Source organism: Phlebotomus papatasi, chromosome 2 (assembly GCF_024763615.1).
Source record: "Phlebotomus papatasi isolate M1 chromosome 2, Ppap_2.1, whole genome shotgun sequence".
NCBI classification, from domain to species: Eukaryota; Metazoa; Arthropoda; class Insecta; order Diptera; family Psychodidae; genus Phlebotomus; species Phlebotomus papatasi.
In genome coordinates, this window is record NC_077223.1 from 30,787,407 (window position 1) to 30,806,448 (window position 19,042).

General features: G+C 37.2%; 4 protein-coding genes across 4 annotated transcripts in view; 3 read left to right on the top strand and 1 right to left on the bottom strand.

Annotated features, from left to right (window-relative positions):
• Positions 1-19,042, bottom strand: part of LOC129803435 (uncharacterized) — a 124,289-nt gene that overhangs the window by 28,813 nt on the left and 76,434 nt on the right. The gene's annotated exons all lie outside the window — the stretch shown is intronic.
• LOC129800915 (arylsulfatase I-like) lies at positions 499-2,869 on the top strand. The gene is made up of 3 exons (XM_055845657.1): positions 499-624; positions 684-1,490; positions 2,147-2,869. Exons 1-3 carry the CDS (start codon positions 499-501, stop codon positions 2,867-2,869), a joined length of 1,656 nt encoding a protein of 551 aa, XP_055701632.1.
• Positions 5,443-10,595, top strand: LOC129800916 (arylsulfatase B-like). Its single transcript, XM_055845658.1, has 4 exons — positions 5,443-5,568; positions 5,628-6,434; positions 9,497-10,215; positions 10,373-10,595. Exons 1-4 carry the CDS (start codon positions 5,443-5,445, stop codon positions 10,593-10,595), a joined length of 1,875 nt encoding a protein of 624 aa, XP_055701633.1.
• On the top strand, positions 13,679-17,804 carry LOC129803443 (arylsulfatase I-like). The gene is made up of 3 exons (XM_055850019.1): positions 13,679-13,850; positions 13,910-14,719; positions 16,843-17,804. The coding sequence occupies exons 1-3, from the start codon at positions 13,725-13,727 to the stop codon at positions 17,563-17,565; spliced, it is 1,659 nt and encodes a 552-aa protein (XP_055705994.1). The 5' UTR covers positions 13,679-13,724; the 3' UTR covers positions 17,566-17,804.

Consider the following 19,042-nt stretch of genomic DNA (forward strand, 5'->3'; position numbering starts at 1 on the left):
ATTGTGAGGAGATCTCGACCTCGAGGCAGACCTAGGACAAAGTGGCTGAATCAAATTCAGAATCTTGCCTTGGAACGCCTCGGGATCGACCCCGAACATCTTCCTGAAGTGGCGGAGGGTCGACAAGCGTGGGCTTCTAATTTGGATGTCATGGGCCCGCGACCCCAATAGGGATAAGCGGTTGAAAATGAATGATACGAAGACCTCAAGTCGCTATTTCTAACCGAACTAACACGATGACAATCGAACGGAAAAAACATAATATCTTTACGGAAACATTCAAATTTGCAATTAATCTAATGAAAAATTTCAGATTATAATTAAAAGTCATATAAAAACATCAAGACGAATATTAACATTGTAATAAACTTAGAAATAAATTATTCTTTATCAGGTGTAATTTGTGATTCTGGTTAGTCTATAAAATTGTTTCTTTTCCGCGTACATTTTCAGAAAGTCATTGCCTCTTCAGACGAAAACTCATCTACGGAACTCATAATGGTGAAAATTTGTTTACTATTTGTAGTCATTCTCTTGATATTAAATTTGAGAAATATTGAGTGCAAAAAGGTATCAAATGTGCAAGAAAAACCTAATATTGTGATGATTCTTGGTGATGATCTTGTAAGTGTTAAAATTTTGAAATCGATGCAACCTTCAAACAATTTCGTCTATTCACTCAGGGATCTTACGATCTTAGCCTCAGAGGTAACAACCAAATAATGACTCCAAATCTTGATGCATTGGGCTACCAAGGAGTTATATTCAATCGACATTACACACCAGCAATGTGTACACCTACGAGATCCGCCTTGTTAACTGGTAAATATCCAATTCATACTGGAATGCAGCACATTGTTATTTTGCCGGACGAACCCCGAGGTCTTCCATTAAACGAAAAGATACTCCCACAGTACCTCAAAGAGGCAGGATATAGGACTCATCTCGTGGGAAAATGGCATCTAGGATATGCAAGGAAAGCCTTCATTCCCACACAAAGAGGATTTGACTCTTACGTCGGTTTCCTTAATGGATACCTTGACTACTTCGTCGGAACCTTTGATGCTGACTTTGGGTCCTATGCAATTGGTTATGACTTCTGGCGCAATGAAACTGTCTACAGAGATAGAGTTGGAGAATATTTACCCGATGTTATAGCTGATGAAGCATCAAAGATGATTTTGGGTCATAATCCTTCGGAAGGACCAATCTTTCTTTTCGTTTCCCAAGTCTCTCCCCATACGGCAAATCCATCTGATCCCCTACAAACGATCCCTGAAGACCTTCAGAAAATGGAACATATTCAAGATCCAATAAGAAGGTCATATGCCGCAATGGTTAGGGCTCTAGATCGATCGGTTGGAACGGTTATCAGAGCCTTGGAAGAGAAGAAAATGCTGGAAAATACGCTAATCGTGTTCTTCTCGGACAATGGCGGTCAAACTGTTGGAAGATTCTTCAGTCATGCATCTAACTATCCATTGAAAGGAGTAAGTTTGATATTGTGATGAAATGTAGAGCATTCTAGCAGAATATGAGCAGAAATACTGAATCTCTATATGGAATCCGGCCGATAACTTGATGCAATACAGAAAACACGGAATTTCGACCTGGTTCTTCTGGAGAAGAACCAGGTCGAAATTCCGTGTTTTCTCTATTGCATACTGAATCTCTTTTGATTTTCACATTTATTCTCTAAAAGACGTAGCGAGAATGAATGTTGTCTTTGTCCGGTTTCGAATATAAGTAGGAGAAATCACATACAGGTGAATTAATTGAAGAGTTCTAAGTCATACTTAAGGTAGCCAGACTTTTTCCAGATTTTTAGAAAAGTCCTTATCCTCAGTCTTCAGGGGGTAAGTCGATCGAGGTAAAGTGACTAAAGACCCACGCTCACAAACCCCAATCAGTCGCTATAATAAACGGTTACTGTTCCGAAGGAAACCAGAAAGTCCGACTATTTTTTTTGCTGCATTGTAACCTAAAAACTCCAGATTCTTTGAAAAAAGCTTGGTGTTTAATTCCCGATCACTTCACTATGTTTATTTCTATCTACAATTTTTTTTTTTTTTTCAAAAAATCTATCATTACTAAAAACAATTCATAACATTATTCACATATTTTGTCTTGTTTCGTCTAATTGCAGCAGAAAGACAGCCCATGGGAAGGAGGCCTTCGAGGAACAGCCCTCGTTTGGAGTCCCTTGTTGAAGCAACGACACTATGTATCTGACCACTTGATACATGTTACTGACTGGTTTTCTACATTTACCGAATTGGCTGGTGTTCCAAGCCACAAATGCGAAAAGCGTGATGGAAACAACTTTTGGTCCACTCTTTCTTTAAACAGAACTCCAATTCGCAGAGAAATTGTGCATAACATTAATCTAATTGATGGATATTCTTCATATTACTTTGACGGATGGAAGTACGTCAATGGAACAACGTTAGATGGGATATATGACTCTTGGTTTGGAGATATGGTTCAAGAAGACAGCCCAGAAAGCTTCTACTACTCGCAATTAGTGATGAACAGTGATGTTTGGCAAGCTCTCAATCCTTATTCAACAAGAATTTTGAAACCAAATGACTTAGATACCTTGAGAGGAAAAACTAAAATCAATTGCGAAAGAAGAAATCCGAAATTGATACCCTGTGAACCTCTCAAAGCTCCGTGTCTCTTTAACTTGGAAGAAGATCCTTGTGAATTGAACAATTTAGCTAACATATACCCCCTTAGAATGAAATACATGAAGAAGAGAGTCAATGACTTCCAAGCAACTGCCTTGCCCCCTGCGAATCTTCCTGGCGACCAAAATGCTGATCCAGCCTTGAATGGCGGCCTATGGACTTGGTGGCTGGATCGATAACCGTATTAATATAGAATTAATTATGCGTACGCTTAAAAATGTATAGTTAATTTTCAAAATGCAGATCGCTGATTAGGTTACGCAGTGTCACTAGACGACTTGAATTTAGAAGAAAGTACAGCACCTTTTTATCCTAACTACTCGAGCACACAATGTCAGTCTCTCTACGCTCAACCTTTTAACTTTGCACTTCTACGCCCTAGCACGATTATCGAGAGAATGATCATCTAATGATTCCCCAGAAAAGCTATGCAAGCCATTGTGAGGAGACCTCGACCTCGAGGCAGACCTAGGACAAGGTGGCTGAATAAAATTCAGGATCTTGCGTGGGAGCGTCTTGAGATCGAACCCGAACATCTTCCTGAAGTAGCGGAGGACCGACAAGCGTGGGCTGCTAATTTGAATGTCATGGGTGCGCGACTCCAATAGGGATAAACGGTTGAAAATGAAAGAATGAATGAATGATCACCTAATGCCCTAGACCCCCTAGACACACTTACTACTTAATCCGATAGACGGCTTAACTTGATAGTAATCAAAATGATGATTTGACTAAATTTCCATCAGTTTCCCCCTATCTAAGCCATTTCTCGGCTAAGTTGAGAGATGAATTAGTTAGAAACTGATGGAAATGTAATCTGATCAGAATTTTAATAATAATTACATGAAGCCGTCTCTCGGCTTAAGTCGGAAGCGTGTGTGCTAGGGCATTAGATTACCTCTATTACCAACAAATCGGTCGTGGTTGTGAACCTGTAAATTTAAGGAGAAATTCCGCAAACGAAAAGTACTTTATGACGGGTTCCGGTCAAAATCCCGAAAGCCAAAATCCAGAACGCCAAAATCCCGAAAGCCAAAATCCCTAATTCTCAAAAATTGTCATAGCTACTCCCACGATTATACACGCGCTTGCTGCAGGCAAAGGGAAATCTTCTGTGTCTTGGGAAATTATTCTAAACCAGGCCTGAGCTAAAATAAAAGCCGAAGTGAATTTGGTGGTGCCACTTGGGATTCTTCGAAATGCCGCGAAAATTCGCGTAGAGAAAATGAGAGGTTTTTTAATGTGAAAATTGCTTAATTCCTTAAAGTTAAGTCATTTTCACAAAAAAATCATTTTTATAATTCATTTGAATACAGTTATTTGGGTTAATTGTGAATAATTGTCGATATTACAACAAAAACATTGGGTTGAAATTTTGAGCTAGAAGACTTATATTCTTTTGAGCTGTCTCAAAATTCAGGATAAGTTTGAGAAAAATCCTTTGGTACAACATTATTTTGGTTAATAAGGAATGCAAAAGTACATATTGCAAGAAGGAACACGACCTGTTAATAAGGATAAAATAGAGAAGAAAATATTTTGCCGCATTTCAAAGATTTTTCAAGTTTGTAAAGTGAATTATTTGTGTCTCTATCTCTCTCACAGTTGAATTGCGCGCGATTTAGGAAGCTTGTCATTTGAAATGATATTTTCTTTAAATTTCTGCATATTTCCGCAAGATTCAAGTAAAAGGGTGTTTAGTGAACAGCTATCCGTCTTCCGACAAAGATAATAAGAAGACAATTTATTTTTATGAGAGTTTTCTTTCTACAGTAGAGTCTCCTAAATTCGAACGCTCGGGGGGTATTTTTGACATTTCTCATCTCTCAAATTCGAACAATTTTTTCAAAACTAACGAAATTAGTGTGAGATTACATTGTACTTTGAATCAAATTCCCATACTCTCCTACAAGTTTTAGTGGTAACATACTTCCTTTTCACTTTATACGATCATAATGTATGTAAACATTCAGGAAGTAGCACATAAATATGATTCTCATTCATCCAGAATATGAACTTTTTAACATAACCTCAGAATTGACATTTTGAATTCAAACGGCGTTCGAATTTAAGAGATTCAGATTTGAGAGACTCTACTGTATTATGTCTTTTTTGCGCAAAAATATTCATCATGGTACCAGGAATAAGCGGGATTAGTGTTACCAGTATGGCTATCTGTAATTTCCATTAAAATTATCAACACAAAATTTCCGATACTACACGACTATTAACGAGCACAGGTCTGTTCTAAACAAGTTCTTCTTTATAATTTCATCCCTATCAGGATTTCGAACATTCGGGATTTTGACTTTCGGGATTTTGGCTTTCGGGATTTTGGCTGCCACCGCTTTATGATAACCTCGCTCATGAACACAATGCATTTCCCCATGATTCGGGTTTCTAAAGAATTTTAATTTTATAGGTAAATAAAGTGAAAATACTTTTGATCAGAAACTCAGCCACGAATTCAAGCACTTTGCAAAACTAACACTTTGCCAACCACAATGAAATTATAAAATTGAATGTAAGTTCAATTGTAAAATGTTTATATTCGTTAATCTAATCAGAAATTTCAGAACAATAAAACTAATATAGAGACAAAAAGTTAAAAATCATCCTGTAGTAATATACGGATAATCAACTTTTTATCAATCTTTTCTCGTTTTGGTAGTATAAAACTAATTTTCTTTCGGGTACAGTGCCACAAAGTCATAGCATCTTGCGGGAAAAAGTCACAAGAAAACACAAAAGAATGGCGAAATTAACTTCAATATTTGTTGCTATTCTCTTAATTTTATTTTCTAAAAATATTATATCGAAGGAAGTATCAAATGTGCAAAATAAGCCTAATATTGTGATAATAGTTGCTGATGATCTTGTAAGTGTTAAAATTTTGAAATCGATGCAATCTTTCAACAATTTCGTCTATTCACTCAGGGATCATACGATCTTAGCCTCAGAGGTAACAACCAAATAATGACTCCAAATCTTGATGCATTGGGCTACCAGGGAGTTATATTCAATCGACATTACACACCAGCAATGTGTACACCTACAAGATCCGCCTTGTTGACTGGTAAATATCCAATTCATACTGGAATGCAGCACATTGTTATTTTGCCGGACGAACCCCGAGGTCTTCCATTAAACGAAAAGATACTCCCACAGTACCTCAAAGAGGCAGGATATATGACTCATCTCGTGGGAAAATGGCATCTAGGATATGCAAGGAAAGCCTTCATTCCCACCCAAAAAGGATTTGACTCTTACGTCGGTTTCTTCAATAGATACCTTGACTACTTCGACGGAACCTTTGATGCTGACTTTGGGTCCTATGCAATTGGTTTTGACTTCTGGCGCAATGAAACTGTCTACAGAGATAGAGTTGGAGAATATTTACCCGACGTTATAGCTGATGAAGCATCAAAGATGATTTTGGGTCATAATCCTTCGGAAGGACCAATGTTTCTTTTCGTTTCCCAAGTCTCTCCCCATACGGCAAATCCATCTGATCCCCTACAAACGATCCCTGAAGACCTTCAGAAAATGGAACATATTCAAGATCCAATAAGAAGATCATATGCCGCAATGGTTAGGGCGCTAGATCGATCGGTTGGAACGGTTATCACAGCCTTGGAAGAGAAGAAAATGCTGGAAAATACGATAATCGTGTTCTTCTCAGACAATGGCGGTGCAACTGTTGGAGGATTCTTCAATCATGCATCTAACTATCCATTGAAAGGAGTAAGTTTGATATTGCGATAAAATGTAGAGCATTATAGCAGAAAATGAGCAGAAAACTGAATCTCTTTTGATTTTTACATTTATTCTCTAAGACATTTTGAGAATGAATGTCATTTTTATCCGGTCTCGAATATATTACGGGAAATCAGACGTAGACGAAAGTAAAGGATTCTAAGTCATACTTAGGGTATCGATGATTGTCTCTCCAGATTTCTATGGAAAGTTATAATCGCCAAAATCTTTAAAGTTCCGTTACAAAATTCTCAGGTTGGCAAATAATTTCCCTGTCTGTCAGAGTAGTTGACGACTCAATAAGAAGGATTTGGCACCTTTATACGATCGATTATGAAGGAGGTGAGCAAGCCTTCACAGTCCCTTAGCATCAGTCTCCGACCCGATCTGATGGCAAGTAACCGTAGAAGATGAGGAAAAACTGTGCAGTGCTTCAAAAAAAGTGAAGAATATCAGCCTTTTCCTCCCATAGTGCTGAGTTTGTACAACACGATTTCGACTTCAATAACACTGTGCAACGATGATTTTGTCCCTGGGTTCTCATGCTATTTTTTCTATTGCTAGGGTCAAATGATTTACGAAAATACTTATCATTTTGATTTCATTTGGATTTTGCGCCTGGAATCTAGGCAAAACTGTTTTTGCCGTTTTTTGATACTTGGGTGCCTATATCTCCGATTCTGCTGAACCGATTTATTTCTTACTATGGAATAATTTGTTCTCCTTTACATGCCCGATAAATCCTCTGAACAGATGAAGTTCGTACAACTGATACCAGGGGCGCTGTAGTCTCAAATATGTCAGAAAACATGGGAAAATCGAACTTTTTAGCAACTTTGATCAAAAATATCTCGAAAACTAGGACTGTCCCTAACAATCTGTTTTGTGGGTTTGATAGAGAATTTAATTAGCTACATTTTCGTCCATGTACAACTTTTCTCTCAGATTGTTTTTTAACCTCGATATTGAGGTTTAAACGAAAAATGAGCATTCAGCCAACTAAAGAAAACCTTCACAATTTCGAGTGTTATTGTGTTTTTTTCCTCGCAATTAGGCAGTAGAAGCTTTTATTATATTATTTAATACTTAAATATCGATATTATGGTGATTTTTATATGACATTTTAAATTTTTAAATATTATTTTATTACTTGGAAACTTGTATAAAACTTTAACGTATGTAATATACATAAAGTAACAATTACAAGTTCAAAAATTAGTTTTAGATTTATTTCGACGAAAATCACGTAATTATGAGGTTAAAATTGTAGGATTGTAGATAAATGTAGGAAATTTTTTTAAAGAATTATAAAAAGAACTGAATTTAGAAAAAGGATTTTTTGCAAAGTTTTCCATATCTAACTGGTATGTAAAAGGTAAAATAGATACTTATTGATTCTAAAACGTAAATTTAACAAGAAATATTCTTTGAAATATTTAAAATTTTGCAATATGCAGTTAATATGCCTTTTTTGTAATAGTCTTTTGAGATTCAAATAACACTGAAATCTTACTGAAGATATTGTTTGAGTTATTACCTTAGCCGTACTCACTATGGCGTTGTTATCTCGTAATCTCCGTAATCTGTTATCTTGTTATAATTTTTCATTTATAAAATACATTACGAGAACATAACGAGATAACGAGATAACGATATTACAAGATAACAGCGCCATAGTGAGTACGGCTCTTGTATTATATTTAAACACATTTTATAATGCAATAAGTATTAATAAAGTCCTACAACTGTAAGAAAAGTGAAAATAATACACTGGGTTATCTAAACTTGAAAAGAAAAAGTCAAAATTTGCGAAATAGTTAAGTTTTTCTTTAGTTGGCCGAGTGCTCGTTTCTCGTTTGAACCTCAATATCGAGGTTAAAAAATAATCTGAGAGAAAAGTTGTACATGAACGAAAATGTAGCTAATTAAATTCTCTATCAAACCCACAAAACAGATTGTTAGGGACAGTCCCAGTTTTCAAGATATTTTTGATCAAAGTTGCTGAAAAGTTTGATTTTTCCATGTTTCCTGACATATTTGAGACTACAGCGCCGCTGGTGTCGGTTGTACGAACTTTATCTGTTCAGAGGATTTATCGGGCATCTAAAGGAGAACAAATTATTCCTTAGTGAGAAGTAAATCGGTTCAGCAGAATCGGAGATATAGGCACCCAAGTATCAAAAAACGGAAAAAACAGTTTTGCCTAGATTCCAGGCGCAAAATCCAAATGAAATCAAAATGATAAGTATTTTCGTAAGTCAATTGACCCTAGCAATAGAAAAAATAGCATGAGAACCCAGGGACAAAAAAAAAGTTCAAAATTGTTGCACAGTGTAAGAGATTCCTAACTCCAAAACGCGTACGACGTTGACCGACCTGGGTCATACGTAATTTTATGAACAATGGAAGATAGATGAGTTCTAGCGATTGAAAATCCCCACATAGTTTTCACGGTCTGCACACTGTAACGTCCCATGAATGATTAATGTGATTAATGTTATCTCTAACTTACTACAGATATTTTTATTGACCTTTCCTTCTGGCATTGTCATTTTAAACAAAGACTAAATACTTAAAATTGAAAGTGTAAAAAACCATGTGATAGCAAGATCTATGATAGTACATCTAACTAAGCTATTTCGTGGGGTATCTATGTACTTTATAACAAAATGTATGTATAGGTAATATTCTAAACGGCAGCTAAGCCCAGGAGGGAAGATATATCCAATGATGACGTTAGAAAAGCGCTTTTCCTCAGTCTTTAGGCGGTAAGTCGATCGAGAGGCGCAATGACAATAAATCAACGCTCACAAACCCCAGTCATTCACTATAATAAACGGTTGCTAATATGAAAGAAGCCAGAAAGTCCGACTATTTTTTTTTATGCATTGCAAACTATAAACTCCAGATTCTTTGATAGAAGTTTGGTGTTTAATTCCCGATCACTTAACTGTTATATTTCTATCTACGTATTTTCGCAAAAAATCGATCATTACTTCAAATAAACATAACATTATTCACATATTTTGTCTTGTTTCGTCTAATTGCAGCAGAAAGACAGCCCATGGGAAGGAGGCCTTCGAGGAACAGCCCTCGTTTGGAGTCCCTTGTTGAAGCAACGACACTATGTATCTGACCACTTGATACATGTTACTGACTGGTTTTCCACATTTACCGAATTGGCTGGTGTTCCAAGCCACAAATGCGAAAAGCGTGATGGAAACAACATTTGGTCCACTCTTTCTTTAAACAGAACTCCAATTCGCAGAGAAATCTTGCATAACATTAACCTAATTGATGGATATTCTTCTTATTACTTTGACGGATGGAAGTACGTCAATGGAACAACGTTAGATGGGATATATGACTCTTGGTTTGGAGATATGGTTCAAGAAGACAGCCCAGAAAGCTTCTACTACTCGCAATTAGTGATGAACAGTGATGTTTGGCAAGCTCTCAATCCTTATTCAACAAGAATTTTGAAACCAAATGACTTAGATACCTTGAGAGGAAAAACTAAAATCAATTGCGAAAGAAGAAACCCGAAATTGATACCCTGTGAACCCCTAAAAGCTCCGTGTCTCTTTAACTTGGAAGAAGATCCTTGTGAAATGAACAATTTAGCTATCTTACAGCCCCATAGAATAAAATACATGAAGAAGAGAGTCAATGACTTCCAAGCAACTGCCTTGCCCCCTGCGAATCTTCCTGGCGACCCAAACGCTGATCCAGCCTTGAATGACGGCCTATGGACTTGGTGGCTGGATCGGTAACCGTATTGGTATTAATATAGAATTAATTATGGGGAAATTTTCGGAGGGAAGCTCCGTCCGGACGCGGCAACACAATCTGTGGAGTCTTCAACCCTAAGATCAAAAAACTCACTCTTCTACGAGAGGTTTCGACACGCTCTGTGTCTTCCTCAGTGGTCGAGTGATGTCAAAGTTCACTGGGTTTCGTTATTTGGGGGATCTTACAGACTTGGCGGGAGGGTTCCAGGGTGCCCACACAAAGATCTCGGAGACACAATACCAGACACTCTTCAATCATCAAGAGACAACTGAACTTTTTGGGGAACCAAAAAGTTCCCTGGAACCCTCCCGCCAAGTCTGTAAGATCCCCCAAATAACGAAACCCAGTGATCTTTGACATCACTCGACCACTGAGGAAGACACGGAGAGCGTCGAAAGCTCTGGTAGAAGAGTAATTTTTTTGATCTTAGAGTTGAAGACTCCACAGATTGTGTTGCCGCGTCCGGACGGAGCTTCCCTCCGAAAATTTCCACTGAGACTGAACGGCAATTTCCCCCACGAATTAATTATGCGTATGCTTAAGAAATGTATAGTTAATTTTCAAAATGCAGATCGCCGTTTATGTTACGCAGTGTCACTAGACGACTTGAATTTAGAAGAAAGTACAGCACCTTTTTATCCTACCCGAGCACACAATGTCAGGCTCTCTACGCTCAACCTTTTAACTTTGCACTTCTACGCCCTAGCACGATTATCGAGAGAATGATCATCTAATGATTCCCCAGAAAAGCTATGCAAGCCATTGTGAGGAGACCTCGACCTCGAGGCAGACCTAGGACAAGGTGGCTGAATAAAATTCAGGATCTTGCGTGGGAGCGTCTTGAGATCGAACCCGAACATCTTCCTGAAGTAGCGGAGGATCGACTGGCGTGGGCTGCTAATTTGGATGTCATGGGCCCGCGACCCCAATAGGGATAAACAGTTGAAAATGAATGAATGAATAAATGATCATCTAATGCCCTAGACCCCCTAGACACACTTACTACTTAATCCGATAGACGGCTTAACGTGATAGTAATCAAAATGATGATTTGACTAAATTCCCATCAGTTTCCCCCTATCTAAGCCATTTCTCGGCTAAGTTGAGAGATGAATTAGTTAGAAACTGATGGAAATGTAATCTGATCAGTATTAGGTGAGATTCTTAACAATCTCACCTACTATAATCCTAACAAAATTTCATGTCGTCCGATCGACCTCAAACTTGGCCAAAATGTGTTTCGCCACTTCCTGATTCCGAATATATATGTGGCTAAGTTACGTTCCCGGCCGGCCGGCCGGCCGGCCGCTCTTTGGAGCTTAATAGCTCCTAAACTAAAAAAGATATCGACTTGCGATTTTCGGCAAAGGTTATATATCGGGTGAAAATTGCAACTTGGTGCATTGACCCCCCACTCCCCACCCCTCCTCCCGCCATTTTGAAGACCCCCCTGGCATTCAGCGGACTCAAATTTTAGTATGTTATAGCTGGGCCTTAGAGCTTTCCATCAATACCAAACTTAAGGTCCCCCGACCACCCTGACCCGAGCTATAAGGGTCCAAAAAAAATTTCTTAAAATGGCCATAACTCCGGTTCTAATTATCAGAACTTAAAAAATGAGGGCTTTTTGGAAAGCTCTCGTGAAATTCCACTTCCCCTTCTAACATCGCAAGTTCATAAAACCACCGCTAGGGGCGCTATTATTAAAAAGAAAATTTTTAAATCTTATAAGTTAAATAACTCAAAAATTCCATTGTGCATCGGGCTGAAATTTTAGTATGTTGTAGTCGTTGATTATACCTATCAAACAAAAAAAAAACCTTAAGTCGATCTAAAACCCCTGACCCGAGCTATAAGGGGTCAAAGTTCGAACATTGACCGGCCTCTATCTCCGGTTCTAACTAACATAGCGACCTAAATTTTACCTTTTTGGTTTCGTCTCGATGAGCACTTTCAGATTGAAGTTCAAAAAGTCACCACAGGTGGCGCTGCGATAGCATCAAAATTCATCGAAATTCAAAGTCACTTTTCTCAAAAACGGCATTGTGCAAGTTAATGAAATTTTAGTATGTTGTAGTCCAGTCTAGGACGTTTCTAAGATGGTGCGTATGTGCGCTGTGGTTTCAATAGAACCGGAGATATGAGGGGTCAAAGTTCACGAAATTCAAAAAATCATATCTCCGGTTCTATGTGACCGATTTTGATGAATGAGAGCTTAAACGAAAGATCTCACCAAATGCTACAACTTTCTAGAATATTTGAACTTCGTGGGACCAACACCAGGGGCGCCACAGTCGAAAAACCAATTTCAATATCACATAACCTCAATTATCTCGACTGTCGCTGAACCGATTTTGATGATTACTTCGACATAATTGTAGAGCACATTTGTCTTTACATTTCGTCCATACATCATTTTCCGCTCAGACTACGCTATCACTCCGATTTTGCCGTTTAAGTGTGAAAAAATTGATTTTTCCAATAATAACGCTTTGAAATCACTCAGATGCCAATTTGACTGCCTCTACTCCACCAAGACACTTAAAATAGGGTTTTAAATGGAAAGTCCCGCAAAAGACAACAATTCTTTGATATAGTTGAAGTTCAACAAATGACTACTTGGGGCACTCTGGATGAAAAAACGAGTTAAGAAACAAAAAACCTCGCTTATCTTGGCTTCTGAGTAATCGATGAGTTCAAGTTCTACGGCAAAATTATAGAGAACATTCTGGTCTACATTTCACCCATATAACACTTTTCTGTCAGTTCATCCAAATCCTTGATATTTTGGTTTAAATACAAAATTTGTATAATTTCACGAATTTGATTCAAGATAACTGAATGGCGTCTCCCAACTTCAGCTCCAAATCGAATTTGCATGCACTCCGAGTTAGCTCACGTTAAGAATCTCACCTACATAAGCCGGTTAGGATTATCTGTCCCTTTTTTAATTATAATTACATGAAGCCGTCTCTCGGCTTAAGTCGGAAGCGTGTGTGTCTAGGCCATTAGATTAACTCTATCACCTACAAATTGGTTGTGGTTGTGAACCTGTAAATTTAAAGTTAAATACCGCAAACGAAAAGTACTTTACGACATCCTCGTTCATGAACACATTACATTTCCCCATGATTCGAGCCTCTAAAGAAATTTAATTATAGGTAAATAATGTGAAAATGCTTTTGATCAGAAACTAAGTCACGAGCATTTTGCAAAACTAACACATTTTGCCAACCACAATGAAATTATAAAATTGAATATAAGTTCAATTGTAAAATGTTTATATTCGTTAATCTAATCAGAAATTTCAGAATAATAAAGCTAATATAAAGAGACAAAAGGCCGAAAATCACCCTGTAATATATGGATAATCAACTTTTTATCAATTGTTTCTCGTTTTGGTAGTATAAAATTTATTTTCTTTCGGGTACAGTGCCACAAAGTCATAGCATCTTGCGGGAAAAAGTCACAAGAAAACACAAAAGAATGGTGAAATTTACTTCAATATTTGTTGCTATTCTCTTAATTTTATTTTCTAAAAATATTATATCGAAGGAAGTATCAAATGTGCAAAATAAGCCTAATATTGTGATAATAGTTGCTGATGATCTTGTAAGTGTTAAAATTTTGAAATCGATGCAATCTTTCAAGAATTTCGTCTATTCACTCAGGGATCTTACGATCTTAGCCTCAGAGGTAACAACCAAATAATGACTCCAAATCTTGATGCATTGGGCTACCAGGGAATTATATTCAATCGACATTACACACAAGCAGTTTGTACACCTACAAGATCTGCCTTGTTAACTGGTAAATATCCAATTCATACTGAAATGCAACACAGTGCGCTTTGGGCAGATGAACCCCGGGGTCTTCCATTAAACGAAAAGATTCTCCCACAATACCTCAAAGAGGCAGGATATAGAACTCATCTCGTAGGAAAGTGGCATCTGGGAAATGCAAGAAAAGCACACATTCCCACCCAAAGAGGATTTGACTCTTACGTTGGTTTCTTCAACGGATACCTTGACTATTTTGATGGAACTTGCGAAGTCGACTTTGCACCGTACGCTATCGGTTTTGACTTCTGGCGCAATGAAACTGTCTACAGAGATAGAGTTGGAGAATATTTACCCGACGTTATAGCTGATGAAGCATCAAAGATGATTTTGGGTCATAATCCTTCGGAAGGACCAATGTTTCTTTTCGTTTCTCAAGCTGCTGTTCATACCGCAGCAAATCCATCTGATCCGCTACAAACAATCCCAGAAGACCTACAGAAAATGGAACATATTCAAGATCCAATAAGAAGGTCATATGCCGCAATGGTTAGGGCTCTAGATCGATCGGTTGGAACAGTAATCAGAGCCTTGGACGAGAAGAAAATGCTGGAAAATACGATAATCGTGTTCTTCTCAGACAATGGCGGACCTACCGTTGGGCTATACAGCACTCATTCGTCTAATTATCCATTGAGAGGAGTAAGTTAGATTGTGATAAAATATTGCACACATTTAATTTAAACCTAGAATAAATTTAATGTTTTATTTTTCAGAAAACTTTTAAGTACTATTAACTTTTTCGATGATTTAATAACTTAATTTTATTATGATTTTGGCTTTGCTTACGTCGCCTTATGATGATATCTAATATGTTATTTAAGTACGTTTTTGTGTCTTCAGTTCAGCACCCATAGAATTTGTACAACAAATTTTTGATGTTTTATAAGATTCCAGTAGGGGAAAGCGCGCTACCTTCGGACGACTTAAGCTTCGGACAATTCAATTTTTTCTCTATGTTCCTCATGGATTTCACCCATAGTTCTTTTCTGAACATTTGAGGCATTGGACTAGCTATTGAAATATAGTCGTAAAGCGTAGAGTTTCAACTATTGTTTACTTTTTGTTTGTCAGTTGTCATTTTTAGTGCATTTTATTAGTTTTATTTTGATACCACTCTCGTTAAAAAACATTGATTTTTGGTTGAGATATCTCAAGAAGATGAAGAGAATCCGACAACAGTTAGTTGACATTTACCTACAAAATCCAAATGCGACTTATGCGGAAATAGGAAAACTCACCGGAAGGATACAAAGACGATTGTCCGAAAGCAAGCTGGTGGTAGGAAGCCTGGAATTCAAGACCGCGACATGGAGAAAAGGGTGCTAGGGTACTTTTAAAGAAACCCTTCTCTATCCCTCCGAGATGTGGCCAAAAAGACGGATATTTCACACTACCTAGTTCATAAAATTAAGAAGAAGGATGATTTAGTGACTTATAAAGCCCAACCTGCACCTCATCGTAAAGATAAGCAACGAAAGTCCGCCAAAACAAGGTCCAGAAAGCTGAATGATCACCTTCTTAAAGGTTTTGAAAGATGTGTTTGAAAGGACAACGAAACCATCGTGAAAGCTGACTTCCACCAATTGCCTGGACAACAATACTATACGGCAAAGACTCGCACACCGCACAGGTGTACAAAGCAAGTATCGATACAATAACTACACCAAGTTCCCGAAAAAATACTTGGTTTGGATGGCAATTTGCTCGTGTGGTCTTCGAAGTCAAGAATTTTTCATGACCGCGATCATGAACAAAGAGATTTACATCGAAGTAGTATCTCAAGAAACGTCTTCTGCCGCTCTATCGAAGCCATGATGTTTCACCATTGTTTTGGCCAGATCTAGCATAAAGCCACTACGTTAAGGATACGATTGCGTGGTTCAACGATAATAGAGTCATTTATGTGCAGAAAGAGTTTAATCCGCCCAACATACCGGAACTGCGTCCTATTAAAAACTATTGGGGAACTTTGAAGGAGGATCTCAGAAAAAAGGTTAAACCAGCCAAAAGTTTGCCTAATTTCAAGCAAAAATGGAAAGACGTCATCAGAGCCCGTGCAGAAGAGCTTTTCAAGAACCTGTTGAGGGGAATTAAGAAGGTGCGGGACTTTGCTAACCAGACATTGGAATAAAGCAAAGAAATAGTTTAAATTTAAAAGAATCACAATAAAATGACATTTCCAAACCTGCATTAGGTTTTTTTTTTATCTACTGTGACTCAGATTTGAGAGCCATTTTTCCATGGGGAAATTCATTCGATTCCACGCTTTATAATAGGCCAAATACATTTATAACATAGTTAAAAAATTATTTGTGCGAAGCATAAATCGTCCAAAGGTAGCGCGCTTTCCTCTATATTGTAATAAGAACTTTATTTGCGCCCAATAATGGGTCGATCAGAATAGAAGAAATATGCCTCTTAATTTATTTTTGTAATTTTAAGCTGTCACTCCACTTAAGCCGTAGAAATGTGGCGGCTCTAAGTTGATTTTTAGACGAATTTGTATAAATTATATATTAATATAATATCATATCTACTTTTCTCTAATTTCTTTGCATTAACAGACAGATTACTTGTTATTCTTTCGATATTTGTGATTTAAAATAATTCATTCAGGGTTTACTTTTTATTAGTGAAAAAATGGTCCACTGAAAAGTTGTCAAAATGCAGTTAGCACAGTCGCTGATCTAACCGACGATATAAAAAAACATGATTTTTCTTTGTTTAATGTAGCAATTTAATAAAAATGATTTTCATTCTAGCAAAAAAACAGCCCATGGGAAGGAGGCCTTCGAGGAACAGCCCTCGTTTGGAGTGCCTTGTTGAAGCAACGACACTATGTATCTGACCACTTGATACACGTTACTGACTGGTTTTCCACATTTACCGAATTGGCTGGTGTTCCAAGCCACAAATGCGAAAAGCGTGATGGAAACAACATTTGGTCCACTCTTTCTTTAAACAGAACTCCAATTCGCAGAGAAATCTTGCATAACATTGATCCAATTGATGGATATTCTTCATACTACCGAGACGGGTGGAAGTACGTCAATGGGACAAATTTCAATGGTACATATGACTCTTGGCTGGGAGATATGGTTAAAGAAGACAGCCCAGAAAGCTTCTACTACTCACAATTAGTGATGAACAGTGATGTTTGGCAAGCTCTCAATCCCTATTCAACAAGAATTTTGAAGCCAAATGACCTAGAGTTCTTGAGAGGAAAAACTAAAATCAATTGCGGAAGGAGAAACCCGAAATTGATACCCTGTGAACCCCTAAAAGCTCCGTGTCTCTTTAACTTGGAAGAAGATCCTTGTGAATTGAACAATTTAGCTAACATACACCCCCTTAGAATAAAATACATGAAGAAGAGAGTCAATGACTTCCAAGCAACTGCCTTGCCCCCTGCGAATCTTCCTGGCGACCCAAATGCTGATCCAGCTTTGAATGACGGCCTATGGACTTGGTGGCTGGATAAATAACCCTATCAACATTGAAAGAATTATATAATGCTTAAGAAATGTAATGAGCTTAATTGAAAGAGAAATTTTCAAATTTTGTGAATATACCTGCATAACATAGTTCTGTTATTACTATAATTCGTATTTTTAGACTAACAATCTTTACAATCCTTAAAAATCTCAATTAGTCTGGCCCGAAACAGAATTTCAGCAACCATAAACTTATATTTCAGTTCAACAAATAGACTTCAACTTGCCAATTTCATCATGTTTTTTTTCTGTGTGGCCTTATAATTGGTTTTAAATTGTTGTCTGCATCGACTTTACGTCTATGAACGAATACAATAATTAGTGGCGTATCTAGACACTCATGCTGGGGGTGCGGTTGTACGCGAAAGCGCCCTTACCACGGTAAAAATTGTTCGAGCGGGGGGTTTTACTGTTTATCAGTATGATTGACTACTATATTCCTTGAAAAATTTAACTTTTAATTTTGAGTTTAGCAGGTTTAATTTTGAAAATGCAGTGAAAATTTAATTATTTTTAATAAAAGTTAAACGCAAAAGTGGAAGCTCTCCTTTTCAAGGAATATAGTACTCAATGTTGATCAACAGTAAAAATCAAAATTTTAAAGAATAGTATTTTGATTATGGTTATTTTGAAAACATGCACAGCTTAAGTATGAAATGGTTAAGATTGTGCTGAAAACATGCACAGCTTAAGCATGAAATGCTTAAGGTTGTACTGAAAACATGCACAGCGGTTGGACTTCTTAAAACAGATGATGCTCGTCAAAACCGGTACAACCGAGCACAGCTCAAGAATAAAATGGATAAAATTGTGCATAAGTCCTGCCTCAAACAAAATTGAATCTAAATTTTTAACAGTTTATTTTTATGCTGAACAGCTGTGCGCGTTTTCAGCACAATATAAACCGTTTTATGCTTGAGCTATGCAGATTTCATGCATAATATTTGAGAAGTACCAGTTTAATACACAATCTTAACCATCGCATTCTTGAGCTGTGCGAATTTTCAGCACAATTTCAATTTAATATTTTTTGAAGTATGTTTTTATTTCAACTCGAAATTTTGAAAGAATATAAGAACAAAATGCGTTTTAAGAGCCAAGAGGAGCGCCAAGAAAGCTCTGCAAGAAATTAGGCGCCCCCTAAAAAGCACCTGAAGGAATTTAAAGTGTCGTTTTTTTATTTCAACACGAAATCTTGCAAAAATATAAGGAAAAAATACTTTTTGAGAGCTTTATGGATACCAAGAAAGCCTTTAGAACAATTGGACGCCCCAGAAAGTGAGGGAATTAAAAAAGCTTTTTCTTTCATTTAACGCGAAATTTTGATATATAAGGACAAAATGCTTTTTAAAGTAGGACCACAAAACTAGAGGAGCGCCCTAAAAAATCTCGTGAAGAAATTAAAAGTTTTTTTTTTATTAATTTCAACGCGAAATTTTGCAGAATTATAAGGACAAAAGACATTGTA